This window comes from Gracilinanus agilis, chromosome 5 (genome assembly GCF_016433145.1).
Source record: "Gracilinanus agilis isolate LMUSP501 chromosome 5, AgileGrace, whole genome shotgun sequence".
Classification (NCBI taxonomy): domain Eukaryota; kingdom Metazoa; phylum Chordata; class Mammalia; order Didelphimorphia; family Didelphidae; genus Gracilinanus; species Gracilinanus agilis.
The window spans coordinates 251,218,719-251,233,047 of NC_058134.1; the positions used below are offsets into that span (position 1 = coordinate 251,218,719).

Genomic DNA, 14,329 nt, shown 5'->3' on the forward strand with positions numbered 1-14,329 from the left:
GAAACTCCCTCTACCAATGTGGGGTGGCACCTTCTCGATGCTTATAGTCTTAGAGAGTTGCCTAGAGCAGGGGTGCCAAACTCAGACAGAAATAGGGGCCATTTAACCATATATAAGAACCACTGCCCAAGAAAGCCCCATATTAACATCATTATCTCTGTTTTATTATATTTTTATTTATTTTGTTCAGTGTTTCCCAATTATATTTTAATCTGGCTTGGACTACATTTGGGGATGTTTTGGGCCACCTGACACCTCTGGTCCAGAGCACTAAGGGGTTAAATATTTTGCCCAGGATCATGCAATTGGTATGTATCAAAGGTGGAACTCAAATCTAGGCCTTTCTAATTCAACACCAATTTTTGTTCCATCCCCTCTGCTCTGGATGGAGTAAAATATATTAAATATATTTAATTTAATTATTGTTTCTTAATTTATTTCTTAACTATTTTAATAACTATTATATATTATAAATATTAAATACATTAAAATATTTATTTAGTTAAATTAAATAAAAATATATTTAATATATTTAAATCCTTGCTGGCTTGAGGGGCTTTGTTTCCAAAGGGAACTAACTCTTCACTATCATTTTCAAACTCCAGGAATATTGACAGGAAGGTATAATAGTGTTTAAAAAAAATATTTCACTCTAGAGAAACTTGGAAATGAACAAAAACAAAGCTGTTTACTTTCCCAAAATGCCTTCCTTTTCTTTGTTCTCTCTCCACCTACCTCTGCTCACTCAGTCCATTTTTATCCTGTGGCCAAGCCATAATCCCTTGATTACATCAGAGGTCCAGAAATAAAATCCTCTTTCAGAAACACAAGTTAGATGATGAAGCCATTAAAACAATTCCACGGTTTGCAAGACGATGGTCTTCTTAGGTATGATTTTAACTATAATTAGAAATCATGCTAAGGATATTTATGAAACCATTCAAGGGATTTGTTATATTGAATAGTTTATCTTAAAAAAAATCACTTTCCCTGAAATAAATATTTCATTTTAAAACTGTATTTTTAAATTAATTATCCAAAGAATTTCAAATATTCTGTGGCATATGGGTTGCCCATTTTTCCAGGGGGTTTTAAAACGTGTATACATTTATAACCCAGTTGACTTGCTTGTCAGCTCCAAGAGAGGGGAAAGAAGAGGGCAGGGAGGCAACATGAGCCATGTAACTTTGGAAAACTTATGTGTAAATTTGTTATTGGAATAAAATAAATATAAACTTTTTAAAATGTGTAAATGGAGCTATTTATAAACTTCAGTCCCATCATTAAATATCATTCAAAACATCACGAGCCATATTGTGCCAGTGTGAACATAACTCGGGACACAATTTGAAACTTTAAGCATTCCTAAAATTATGTGGGTAGAACACTTCTGTAAAAATAGCTTCAAAATGTTATTAGTTATTTGAAAAAATTAATAATCCCTAGAACACATCACTGAGGGATCAGCTGGGTGACTCAGTGAATTGAGAGCCAGAACTAGAGATGAGAAATCCTGGGTTTAAATCTGAATTCAGACACTTCTTAGCTGTGTGATCTTGGGTAAGTCACTTGACCCCTATCACCTAGCCCTTATTGTTCTTCTGCCTTGGAATCAATACACAGTATTGCTTCTAAAATGGAAGGTAAGGATTTAAAAAAAAAAAAAAAAAAAGAATACATCACTGGCTTCATCGTATTCATAGCATGAATACTCTTTTCACTAGAGACAAAACTAGGGAGGAGAGACAGGGGTTTTGCCCCAAGACACAAAGATTCGTGGAACCCTAACCACATTAACTCGGATGTTTTCTCCCCCCAACTTAGGGGGATCATACATTTCATCCTACCTTGGCTCCAGAGCAGTGACCAGTCCTCCAGCATACACAAACTTCCAGGAGACAGAAATATCACAGAATTCCCTGGCCCCCACCCTAGAGATTCTCATCATTGTCCTTATATAAACCCTCCACTGAGTATCCACCCCATACACAGGAATCATTCTTTTCAATACTATAATTTCATGGGTGCCATTATTCAGAACATCGATCTACCTGGGAGATTTTAAGAAGTCACTCAAACTCTCTCGGTCTCAGTTTCCTCAACTGTAAAATGAGAGGGTTGGATTAGGTAACGTCTAAGGTCTCTTTCAGTCTTCTATCTATCATCCACTGATCTGTTATCCTTTGCTCACCATTCCTAATCGGTCAGCAGCCTCCTTCCTCCTCATTGCATCCTTGAAGATGTCACCATTGGCGATTTACAGCAGCCTCCATATTCCCACCGCACATTCCTACGTGCCAGTTTTGATCTGGCTAGAATAACTAGCAGGAAATACTGTCGTAGAGATGAAATTTCCAAGTAATTGAGAACATTTTACATCCCTTATCTTTTCATGAGGGTCATAACTTTTCTTTAACAGTTCTACTTAATTGCACAGAGAACCACTCCACCTCATCTTAAGGGGGGGAGAAAATACAACACTGAGAAAATAATCTTAAATCAGGGGTTCTTAAACTTTTTATGTGATGGATTCCTTTAGCAGTCTGAAGACGTCTACGGACACTACCTTAGAATAATGTTTTTAATGCACAAAATAAAATACATTGGATTTTTTTATTGAAAGAGTTACCAAAATATTAGAAAGACAAATTTACAAATTTGTTAAGAACCCCTGCCTTAAATATAAACCCCAAATTTCCAAGAAATAACACTACAGCTGTATTTAAAGCCTCATTGTGGGATGGAAGGAATATTGGGTTTTCTGAAGCTATGCTTTGGCCAAATCTTGACAAACTGGAACAGATCCAAGTACAGTCCCATGAACACACTGGGGAGCTGTCCTCGGAGAGACCAGCCTAGCCAAGTTCAGGGAGCCTCATCGTCAGAAGCATGGCCACCACAGGGAGAGATGAATTTTTTTCCGCATAGCAAATCCGAAGACTATCTACTAAAGAATGGAGGGATTGCAATCATGTCCGTGGAGGGCCCACCCACGCAGAAGAAATCAGAAGTCTTTCAAAGCATCCACACCGTTTCCATGGAATGCATGGTAATAATCAAAGGCAATGAGATTTGACAGAAGTGGCAGTAGATTGCATTTGATCACTTCATTTGATAAATAATGTAAATCATGGGGGCCAATCTGCTTAACTAAAGCTACACACTGGGCATCCCTTCAATACTTTGTCATGCCATGAGACACCATGAAATGCATTAATAAAAAAAGCTCAGGAAACAATGAAAAATCAAGTCCAATACAACTTGTCTGCCATGTTTCTCCACTACTTCGACATTCAGTTATCTCTGAAATGAACAAATCAACATGGCCCCGTCTTTGAGTCACAGATGCCTTATTACACATAATACTTAAAGATTACACAAAACCGGAGTACTCTAGGTACCACTGTCCTGCTCCCTCCCGCAGATCACTGTGTATTTTGTATCTGTTCTCTATTTGCCTCTCTGTAAAAATGTGGTTTTTCCCCAAGAGGAGGCAGGGAAGCTTCTTTGAGATTTGAATCTGCATCCCCAACTCCTAGCACAATGCTGGGCATATAATAAACTCCCATCGTTTGGTGGGTTATATTTGTATTCCATGTTTTCAAACACTGCTCCTGATCAACAGCCATAACAAAGTAAATCAAAGACAAAATTAGGAACAAATTTCCCTGGGTCTCTGGATCTGACTCCTTCTTCCTAGGCAGTCGGCTTTAAATTAGGAATTCTGGAGTTCAAATCCAGCCTCAGTCATTTGTGTAATTAGAAATCTTGAACCCTTGGACTTCATCTCCCAGAATCCTTTTCCCTTCATCCTCCATTGCGTCCTCACGTTTGATAAAAAAGTTGTGTGTAACTCCGCCCTCTGACTCTCTTCTCTCACTACTTATTGTGGCTGGGTTAGCTCCCTCTTTACTCTAGCTTTTTATTTTTTTTTTATTTATTTATTTGCTAATATTTAATTTTTTTTTAAATTTTCCTTTTATTTATTTATTTATTTGGTGAAATTTAATGATATTTAATAATATTCATTCAATAGTAAATCTTATTAAATATAATACTTGGAAATATTGTATATTAATTTTTAAGTTTACACACTTATTGGTTCTGTAACCTTAGGCAAGTCACTTAACTCTTTTAGCCTCAGTTTCTTCATCTGTCAAATGAGCTGGAGTGGTAAACCACTCTAGGATCTTTGCCAAGAAAACTCCAAATGGGGTCATGAATGGTTAGACATGAATGGAAAACATCTGTGTGACCCTGGGTAAATCACTTAACTTCTCTTTGCCTTAGTTTCCTTGCTTGTAAAAGGAGATCATACGCGCACATTCCCCACAGGGCTGTTGTGGTCATACTTATAACACACTTATCATAGTGGGTAGGCAGCTATGTGAGGGACTATTTCAACATATCTTTCTTTCTCTTTCTACCCCTTCCTCATGCCCATGACACATCCTACTGAGTATTACACTTATCCCTATCTAAGATCCTAATAAGTGCAAAATAGTTTTTATTTCTGTATCCCTCTCACCTGGCTCAATGCTTTACTCCTAGGGGAGATTTAATAAATGTTTGTTGAAGAAGAAATTCTAGAGCAGTGATTCCCAAAGTGGGCGCCACCGCCCCCTGGTGGGTGCTACAGTGATCCAGGGAAGCGGTGATGGCCACACTTTTTTTTTGGTATTCCATTCTATTCTGAGTTCAATAAATAGTTTCATAATTTCCAGGGGACGCTAAGTAATATTTTTTTCTGGAAAGGGGGCGGCAGGCCAAAAAAGTTTGGGAACCACTGGTCTAGACGCTTCCCTGCAAACAATGCTCTTGTGGCAATCAGGAGCATTTAATTATTCAGTTTTCTTATCTATTAAAAAAAAAAGATGCTAATTGGCTACTGTTATGACAGTAAAAGAAAAAGTGATCTACAATGGCTAGAGAGTTGATCTTGATACTGAATTAGGAAGAACACTTAACCTCCCACTGCTCTAGGCAACTGCCTTACACAGTTACCGAAGTAAAAGAAAGTTACCGAAAAGGCACCCATCTTCATTGGGAGTTTCCTGATCTGAATGTTCCCTACACCAATGACTTCACAAATCAATTACCTTTTTCTCACTGAGTATTTTTTTAAATCCTTACCTTCTGTCTTAAATATCCATTCTAATACAGAAGAGCAGTAAGAAGTAGACAAGTGGGGTTACCTTCTGTCTTAGGATCAATACTGTGTATTGGTTCCAAGGCAGAAGAGTGATAAGGGCTAGGCAATGGGGGTTAGGTGACTTGACCAGGGTCACACAGCTAGGAAGTGTCTGAGGCCAGGTTTAACCTCAGGACCTCTGGACTCGGACCTGGCCCTCTACCCACTGTGCTACCTGGCGTTCCTTCCTCATTTATTATTAAATAAAAATGGATGATGCTAAAAGGAGTGCTAGATTAGGGTTAGGAGAGTAAGGTTCAAACTGAGGTTATACCATTGGTGTGACTTTGGGCAAAGCATCTAATCTCTTTGGGCCTCGGTTTCTTGGTCTCCCTATTGAGGAGATGAATAGATAACTTCTAAAATCCATTTTTGCTCTAAACCATGATTCTCCCCTAATGTTTGGGAAATACATCATTTTAGAAGGTTGCCTTCTTTGAAAATCTCTTAAACAAACACTCTCCTTTCACAATCAGTCAAAATATAGGATCATGAAATATAATAATCTAAGTGAATTTTTTTTAAAGAAAACAAGGTGAGTTGTAGGTTCTCTTCTCTCTTTTCTAAAGCAGAAAAATTGACATTTACTCCTTTCAGTCTGGAAACCTTGAGTCCCAGGGAATCTGACAAATGTGATTGAAAATCTGAACTGCTCCAGGAGGGAGAGATCAATAGGAAGCTGATAGCACTGCCAAATGTCTTGTTGGCATCTTGGAACTACCTTGAAAATGTGTTAAAACCTCTGAAGGCGGAACACTATACACCATAGAACCAGTCAAGCAGTCAGGTCAACACAAAGGGTTCAGAAGTTGCCAGACCTTGAAGGAAAAGGATGATCCTTGATGACAACTCAGGAGCCACATCTATGAGATGGATTCTGAAGCCCTTTCCATAAGCACATGATGAAAAAAAAAGAATCCAAAGCCTTGAGAATCAGGGCCAAGATTACCTGCCTACCAGGGATTCTAGTCACATTTTTTTTTCTGGGAAAGATGCCAATCTAGTTGGTGTTTTTTGTTTTTAATTTTAAAGGATAGTCATAGTGAAAAAAAAGATCAAAAGTCAAAGACAAATTATAAAAGGAGATTCTTCCTGCCAATGAACAAACCATCAATGTCTAACTTTTGACTCCTTGATTCAAAGAATTTTCAGTGGTCAATAAAGTTTTAGTAGAAAATGAATTGACCGTGTCAGCAAAAGAAATAAAGGGTCAGTACAATGTTGTAGAAGCAGGCATTTGTAAAAAGTGAGCATCCTCTGTAGCATGCATAATTGGTAAAATACTAAAGGGCACTGTTTTTTTCCCTTGAGAGCACATGAAAATGAAATCTTCATGGAAGCTGACAGTTCTTGGTGAATAACTACACAAGTAAAAACATTCCTTTTTCTATATTTTGAAAAATTCAATTTGGCGGACATTAAAATCACCTGCTCGGTAAACGTCTAGGAGCGGAGATAAAAATGATATAGTGGGGGACAGTTAAGTGGTTCAGTGAATAGAGAACTAGTTCTAGAGACTGGAGGTCCTACGTTGAAATCTGGTCTCAGATACCACCCAGCTTGTGTGACCCTGGGCAAGTCACTGAACCCCCCATCGCCTAGTCCTTACTGCTCTTCTGCCTTAGAATGGATACTTAAGACAAAAGGTAAGGGTTTACAAAAATACTCAGTGAGGAAAAGGGAGTTGGTCTGTGAAGTCATTGGAGTAGGAACCAATAGAGAGTATTGATTTTAAGATGGAAAGTTATTAAAATTTTAAAATAGTTTTAAATGGCATAAGGTCTGCCTTCAGGGAGCTTCCATTCTTCTAGGAAAGGAGAGGTAGTAAGATAAAGCAGGACACAAAGTTATAAAAAGTCATGTCAAAAGGAAATATTGCCAACTGAAGAAGGGAAAAGATCAGGAAAAGTCCCAAAGTGCTTAATCAATGAAACTCCTGCTTCTTTGAATATGAAATAATAATACATTCATGTGGGGCAAGTGCTCATTTCCAAAATCTACCCTTAACTTCCCATGAAGATTAATTTATGTGTCAAATTATCCTCTAGGAGTTAAAAAGGCTAAGTATCAGAAGATGAAATAAAAACGATGTTTACCTTCTAATGGAAAATAAAGTATAGAATATATATTTTTTTCAGAGTTGGACAGGAGCTCAAAGGTTTATGCATCTAGAGTTGGACTGATCTCACAGGTCACCTAATTCAAACCCTTCATTTTACAGGTGAGGGAACTAAGGCCCTGTGATGAATTAACCCAAGACCGTGAAAGTACTGGGTGTCAAATTTGGGATTTGATCTCCAGTCCTTTGACTCAAGAGCCTGTTCTTTCATGGAGTCCCAAGCATTCCTGAAAAAAGAATTCCCTCTACGACCAACCCCAAATCTGGGTTTTCTGGATTTTCATCTGGTCTCCTCTTGAAGACCTCCAAAGAGAGGGAAATCTATAGTCCAGGCTGCCCATTCCTCTGACTGAGAACTCTAATTATGAAAGATTTCTCCCACCTGCCCCCCACCCTTACTTCAAGCTTAAATTTTCCTCTTTGCAACTTCAAACCATTTCCCAGTTCTGCCTCCAGGAACCAAACCATTTTAGTATTTTTCTTGCCCAAGTAAGAACCTCTAGAGACAAAGAAAATTAATGTGATCCCTCTTCTCCATGACAGCTTTCACATACTTGAAGGCAGCTAAACTGTTGCCTCTGAGTCTTCTCTTTTCCATGTTAGACATCCCCCAAACCTTCGACTGATCCTCATATAGCAAAGAGCCAGATTTCACCATCCTGATCATCCTCCTTTGGCTGTTCTCCAGTTTATCAAGAATTAAAACATTAAAAAAAAAAAATAGAGGCCCTAACTCATTGTGAAACATCTCAACAACAACAGCAGAAAGCAGGCTTCTGGGTAGGTGATTGCCATTTTATTGGAGTACCTTAAAGAGGGCCTTCCTCTTTTGCTAAAATTATGCAAGCATCTGTTCCAGAGAAAATGTTCCCTTTGCCTATATTAAAGACCACAACTTTAAATAGCTGCTATTATCATGGCCATTTGAAGCGAGTCCATTTAGTGGGCTAAGCAGCAACGAGAAAAAGATTAGGAAGGCAAACTCTGCTTCTAGCCCATGTTGGAATCCAAAAGGTTGTAGCCATTTCAGACTGACAGCAGCAGGAGTTCAGCACTAGCACAGGGGCGTGTTGGCACCGAAAAATTAAGTATAGATGACAAGACAAAGGCCTGGTGGAATCCCAAATGTAAATTAATAATCAAATGTATATATACAAAAAAAAAATCAACCAAGAGACAGATGGCAGAGCCATTTTTCCCAAGAGTATCTATGTGTACATGCTCTGAGTGCTTGTATGTGGGTCACTTGCTAGATTAAATCCTGTGTCAAGCCCAACAGAGGAAGCTCACAGCAGTCTATACAGGCTTTGACTGATTTTAATTTGTGATTTCAGATAACATAGACTTACTTGTCCAAAATAGCAGAATAGGTTTGTGTTGTTTTGTTTTTTTCCAAGCACAGCTCTTTAAAACATCAAAGAACTTAGCGAGAGGATAAAAGTGCCACATAAAATTATCCATAAACAATAAATTAGACTCTTCTTTCTCATTTTATTAAATATATATATACATATATATATATTCTAAACTGGCAAGAGAATTTAAAAGCAGAAAGGATTATTTGCGGATTTCTGTCCCTACAAGTAATGAAAGGTGAGCTTTGGAAGAAATTATGAGTTTCCCCTGAAATTTTTTAAATAATTGTCTCTACATATTTTCCAGTAACCAACTGCTGACTCATGGTTTAGCTGGGTTAATACATATTGGCATTTGTAAGCTAATTTCATTTTTCTCCAAAGACAGTGACATTTTAAAGGAACTGAGTCTACTACCTTCAGTAGGGCAGGAATCCAAAAGGATGGGTATCACCCGAGATCAAAAGGGCAGACTAACGCCAACCATAAAACACCAGTTGGGAGCAATGGGTAAATATCATCTGGGCAGTCGTCTTTCATCCAGCATGATCTTACGAAACTGTAGCTTTAAAGCCAGTACTACTCAATTTTAAGTACTGTCAATCAGAATCAGTTAGGGAAAAAAAAACCCAACTAGCAGTGAGCCAAGACTACAGTTTGAATTTGAGCCCAAATGACCAACTAAACCACAATTATGTAAGCGTGAATTTTTGATAGTCTTAAATCCTCCTGTGGGATCTTTCCTGAAAGTTATGCACAGAGAACCCTTATTACTCAGAATGCTAGTTACATATACAATGATGGGAGACCCAAATGAAAAAGTCATCTTGGTTAGATTTTATACAGAGCAATGGAAAACAGTGAAATTACCCAATCTCCATAGGCAAACACACATCCTCCCTCCCTGAATCCCCAAGTGATTTGGCTCAACAGCCTTCTTTGTTTACCTGAAGCTTGAGCTCATGGTGATTTGAGGTCATAAACAAGAGCTTCACTTTCCTTTTCTCTGCATTTTTCTACACATTCTGACATGGGATTTTCCTTCTCAGAAAGAATGTGGTCAAGATAAGGAAACGATGCAAAACAAGTTTGTTGTTTTAGAAGAACCTCCTTTTTGTGCTCTTTTTCTGAGAATCTTACCATGGCATCTTTCAGGAGAGTGTAAAATGATGGATGTTATCATCAATATTTATGAAAAAAGCAAAAGAAGGAAATCATTTCTTTTGCCTTGTTTTCCCCCAACTGCTTAATGCAAGGACCCAAACTATTCACATAGATCGGGGGGGGGGGGGGGAACGTATCAATGAGTCACATATAACAAGCAGCCTTGTGATTAAGCGATTGGCTAGTGTTTTTATTAAGTCCAATCCCAGCCTTACCACAGACTTGAAATTCAAGATTATCATATGGCACTTGCTGCCTTGAGACTCCAAAAAAGTCGTTCAAACTCCTTGTACCTCAGTATATAAATATATATATATACATATATATATTTAAAACCCAGAGGTTAGACTAGATAGCTTCTGAGATCTTTTTTGGCTCTAGATCTCTGTTTGACCCTGAGCAAGTCACTTGGGCTCTGTCTGCCCCATATAAAATGGGAAAAATAATAGCACCTACCTCCTATGGGTGTCATAAGAATAACATGAGATAATATTTGCATAATGCTATATAAACGTGAAAGTATGATATAAGTACTAGATGTTATGATTATCCTATAATTTATAGAAATAAAAGCAAACAGAAGGGAAAAAAAAAACCTAAACTGGATCCATTAACTCAACAATGATTTAATACCTACTATGAGCAAAGCGTGTTCGTCTGGTATGCTAATGCCTACATTCAGAAGCTGATTGGATTCTATCCATCCCGGGCAATTTCTTAGGTTGCACGCAGAAACACATGTAAGACATTCCGTTTTGCCATAGGGAAATTGACTTTGTCATAAGAAGTTTCTGTGTTACTGCTTAGTTCTGGTTAGTTCTCAGTTCTAATCTCAACCAACCTACACCAAAAAAAAAACATTACTCGCACCCCTTAGATTATAAAGTAAACTCGATTTCTGAACCGAAAAAGAAACGACGGCAGTCCGAGAGGTGCCAAAGTGGCACATTCAAGTCATAACAACATGCTACACCCCCAATCCAAGGTACAATTCTTGAAGTTTCAAGACAATTCTGCTTGAGTCAAGGAAGGCAGCAGTCAGAGCTGCCTCCCACATACTGAATGTTCGACCCTGCAGTTCCAACACTGACCTCCTCTTAGAGGCTTGTATTTCACAAAATCTCCTGTGGGGCAGCATAAGTCCACAATTCTCCTTTAAACCATGTTTTAAACTTGGGAGTTTGTTACATGACACAAAGTGGTGGGAATTAATGAGCTGTGATTTTAGGATTTGGCTTTTGCTTCCCTAATCCCTGCCTCTGTAATACATATACACACATATGTGTGCATCCAAACACAAATCTAAAGAGAGAATACTTTTATAATACAGAGAATAAACATATACAGGGCAAATTATACGGTAGTAAATGTTTACTGCGGGAGAGTAGTTGGGGATGATCTACATCTGAGCTTTATGACTTAGTTAGGAATTGTCAGGCCACATACAGTCCATGAAGGAGGGAACATTTAGTAGAACCTCAGCAAATACAAGAAAACAGTTACAAGGATCACATCCTAATTTATTTCAGGCGACTAAAGAGCAACAATAAATGTTTTCGGGAAGATCTGTCAGAATTAGATTGCCATTGAAAGCTGGGCATCATGTACTTTAGAGAGGGTTGCAAAATAGACAGTTAAATGCATATATTCTATATGTAATGCAGACACTTAAAATGTAGCCTCTTATAATGGTTGGAGGGCATAAATAGGTCGGAAAGGAGTTGATCTCAATGTCAATAATGTGAAATGTCAGAATCGTAAATATATACATATACAGGCACGACATAAAAGTACAATCTCCCTAAGTGAAGAAACTGATGTGAAGAATGATAGTTACCATTAACAACTAAATCCTAATCACCCCAACACACGCTCCTGGACTTAAGTCACAAATGGACTGTTCTCTTTACTCTAATTTATGAGTGAGAAGGAAGATATTTTTGTCAGCCTTTTACAGGAAATAAATCACATAACAAGTTAGTTTAAGCCAAATCTGAATCATTAAAATAGTTTTCTCCTGGATGTAAAGTCATTTCCCAATCAGAACTAAGAATCTGTTAAGAAGACTATAGAGTGGCAAAGTTTGAACCATCAGAGTACCCAGGAAGAGCTCGAGGAGGTAAGAAGGCACTTTTTAAAGACTGCAGATTCCTGCATTGAAATCTTACTACCTTTTTCAAGTCCTGGCCACACATGCTGACAGCTCTGACTGTCCCCAAACAGTCACTGAAGACAAAGATTCCACCTTGAATCTATTTTCAGTGCAAAGTGAGCAATCTAGGAAAGGGAGAAGGGTTTGGGGTTTGGTTTTTTTTCCCTCTTTTTCCTAGAGTCACTGGCAGACTCAATGTCAGCAGGTGCACTACACCACAAACTTAAAAGAATTAAAGGCTCTACCTGTTACATGCATATGCCAGCAACAATCTGTAAGCTGTGATTAAAAGTTTAAGCAAAGTTCAAGTTCAACACCGGCTACCCGCTCTACTAGGCTCTGACAAACACTCCAGTTCATGAATCAAGAAGGATTTCTTGAATTCTGCCACCCCGATCACTATGGGATTTCAGAAGCAGACTAACTAGTGAGTGTGAATCAAGAATTGCTGACCTAAGACATATACACATGCTTTTAGGCTAATAGCAGAGGAGAGAGACAGACAGAGAGAGACAGAGACACAGAGAGACAGAGAAAGAGAAAGACAGAGAGAGACAGAGACAGAGACAGAGACAGGGACAGAGAGCCTATATAAAAGTGCTAATTACAACCAGGAGAGTTTCCGGACTTCATCTCTCCGATTACTACCCAACCACTCCGGGTAATCCCAGGCACTACCTCACCCTAACCCAAGGGATCTATACATTCTTCATTGAAAGGGAAGAGCTGATGAAAAGCTGTCAAAGTAAATCTATGCTCACTTTTTGGATGGTTTAATTTCAATGGAGCACGAAACACCGCAGGACAGTTAATAAGTTTAGCCAAGCGTACTGTTCTCCCTAATATATTTTAATTATGCATCTGTTTTAATTGTAATCAGATTAAGTCACTGGAAAAGACACAAATTGGAATTTTCCCTAATGGCTAATGGAGCTTTTCATCAGTTTCTAAACACCAGCACGTTTAAAAGGGAGGAAAAATAGGTAGGGACACCAACACCCGTGTGACATTTTCCAGAAATCGATGCAGTTTCTTTGACAACACAGTTCAGGTCTCATTAGCCACCCAAACTAACCCAAATGCAAAAGACCACGTCAAAGCCCCAAGGGCTTCATCTTTCCCAATTAGCATACAAGAATTGCTAAGCATAAACGAAAACTCCCAAACACAAATGAAAGCTGAAGGCTTATATAAAGTGCCCTGCTCCACCGATCTTAGAAGGGGGCACATCAGCCAGCGTCATATTGCCTTAAAGTACTGTTCAAGCAGGCAAGGAAAGTTGAGGCAGGCATGGGGCTCCCATTCTGGGAAATTAGCTACTGTCAACCGCCTGTTTTCGCCTCTGGACATAAAAAAGTCTCACGGTTTTATAAAGCAAGGGAGGGAGTTGCAAAGAAAGCTCCACTAAAAGGGAAATGAGGAGTTCGGGGGAAGGAAAGGGGCTTCCTTCGTGCCCAGACACAAAATCGCTTAACGTGTTGTTGTGACACCAGATAATACTTAAAGGTTTTTGTTGGGTGTTTTTTTTTTAAGTCAGTGTTCATTGAATAGTTATTCAAATAGCAGAGATTTCCTTTAAAGAAACTTCAGTGTCTGCAAACACCAGGAAAAAACAGGGAGAGAAACCTGCAGACAAACTAGGAGCTGAAACTAACTAGTCCGGCTTGCTCCCGGTGTGTTTGCTCCGCGACGGGGTGGGGGTGGGGGAGGGAAGGGGGTTGGTGGGGAGTGATGATTGTTATACCATTGAACCCCGCAGCCGGGACCACTCTCCCTCCAACTCCGCTTATATAGTAGGACTCCCGGGGCACGGCAGCCAGCCAGCCTAGCAGAGTTCCCCTCCGGCTTCTTTTAGCTAACTCCCTCCCATCTCACCTCCCCTCTTACCTGTCATCGTAGCAGAAATCCGCACTCAGGGTGTTGAGATACAAGACGAGCCCCAGGGCGCTGCTCACCAACTCTGCAATCATCTCTCCACCGCCTTCCCTTCTGCTCGCTTTCCAACACAAGGGCAGCCGCAACAGAGAAAGAAGCATCAATCCCCACCTTCCGCTTCTCCTCCCAGCTTCACTTTTTTTCTCTCTCCTCCTCCTCCTCCTCTTTCTCTCTCCCCCCTCCCCCTTCCCATCCTCTCCCCCTCGTTCCCCCTCCCTCCTAAGCCTGAGAACCCACCCCTCTTTTGAGCTGCTCTTCACTCCTGGCCCCGCTTGTCTCCTCCTTCCCCGTCCCTGGGGCGCGGGCTCAGAGCGCTCTCCCCATCCCTGGGAGCCCGGGCGAGCCGGCAGACAGCGAGAAAGCGGCAGGTTTATTGAGTGCTTGGCTTTGGGGCTCCCTTTTCCTCCGCTCCG

At 39.6% G+C, this 14,329-nt stretch overlaps 1 protein-coding gene across 1 annotated transcript in view; it reads right to left on the reverse strand.

The window, feature by feature from the left end:
- TMTC2 (transmembrane O-mannosyltransferase targeting cadherins 2) overlaps positions 1-14,077 on the reverse strand; it is a 539,622-nt gene extending 525,545 nt beyond the window's left edge. The window contains exon 1 of the mRNA XM_044679175.1: positions 13,869-14,077. Within this exon, the coding sequence (XP_044535110.1) occupies positions 13,869-14,017 (149 nt within the window). The 5' untranslated portion in view covers positions 14,018-14,077. The remainder of the gene's footprint in view (positions 1-13,868) is intronic.
- Positions 14,078-14,329: the final 252 nt, after the last annotated feature.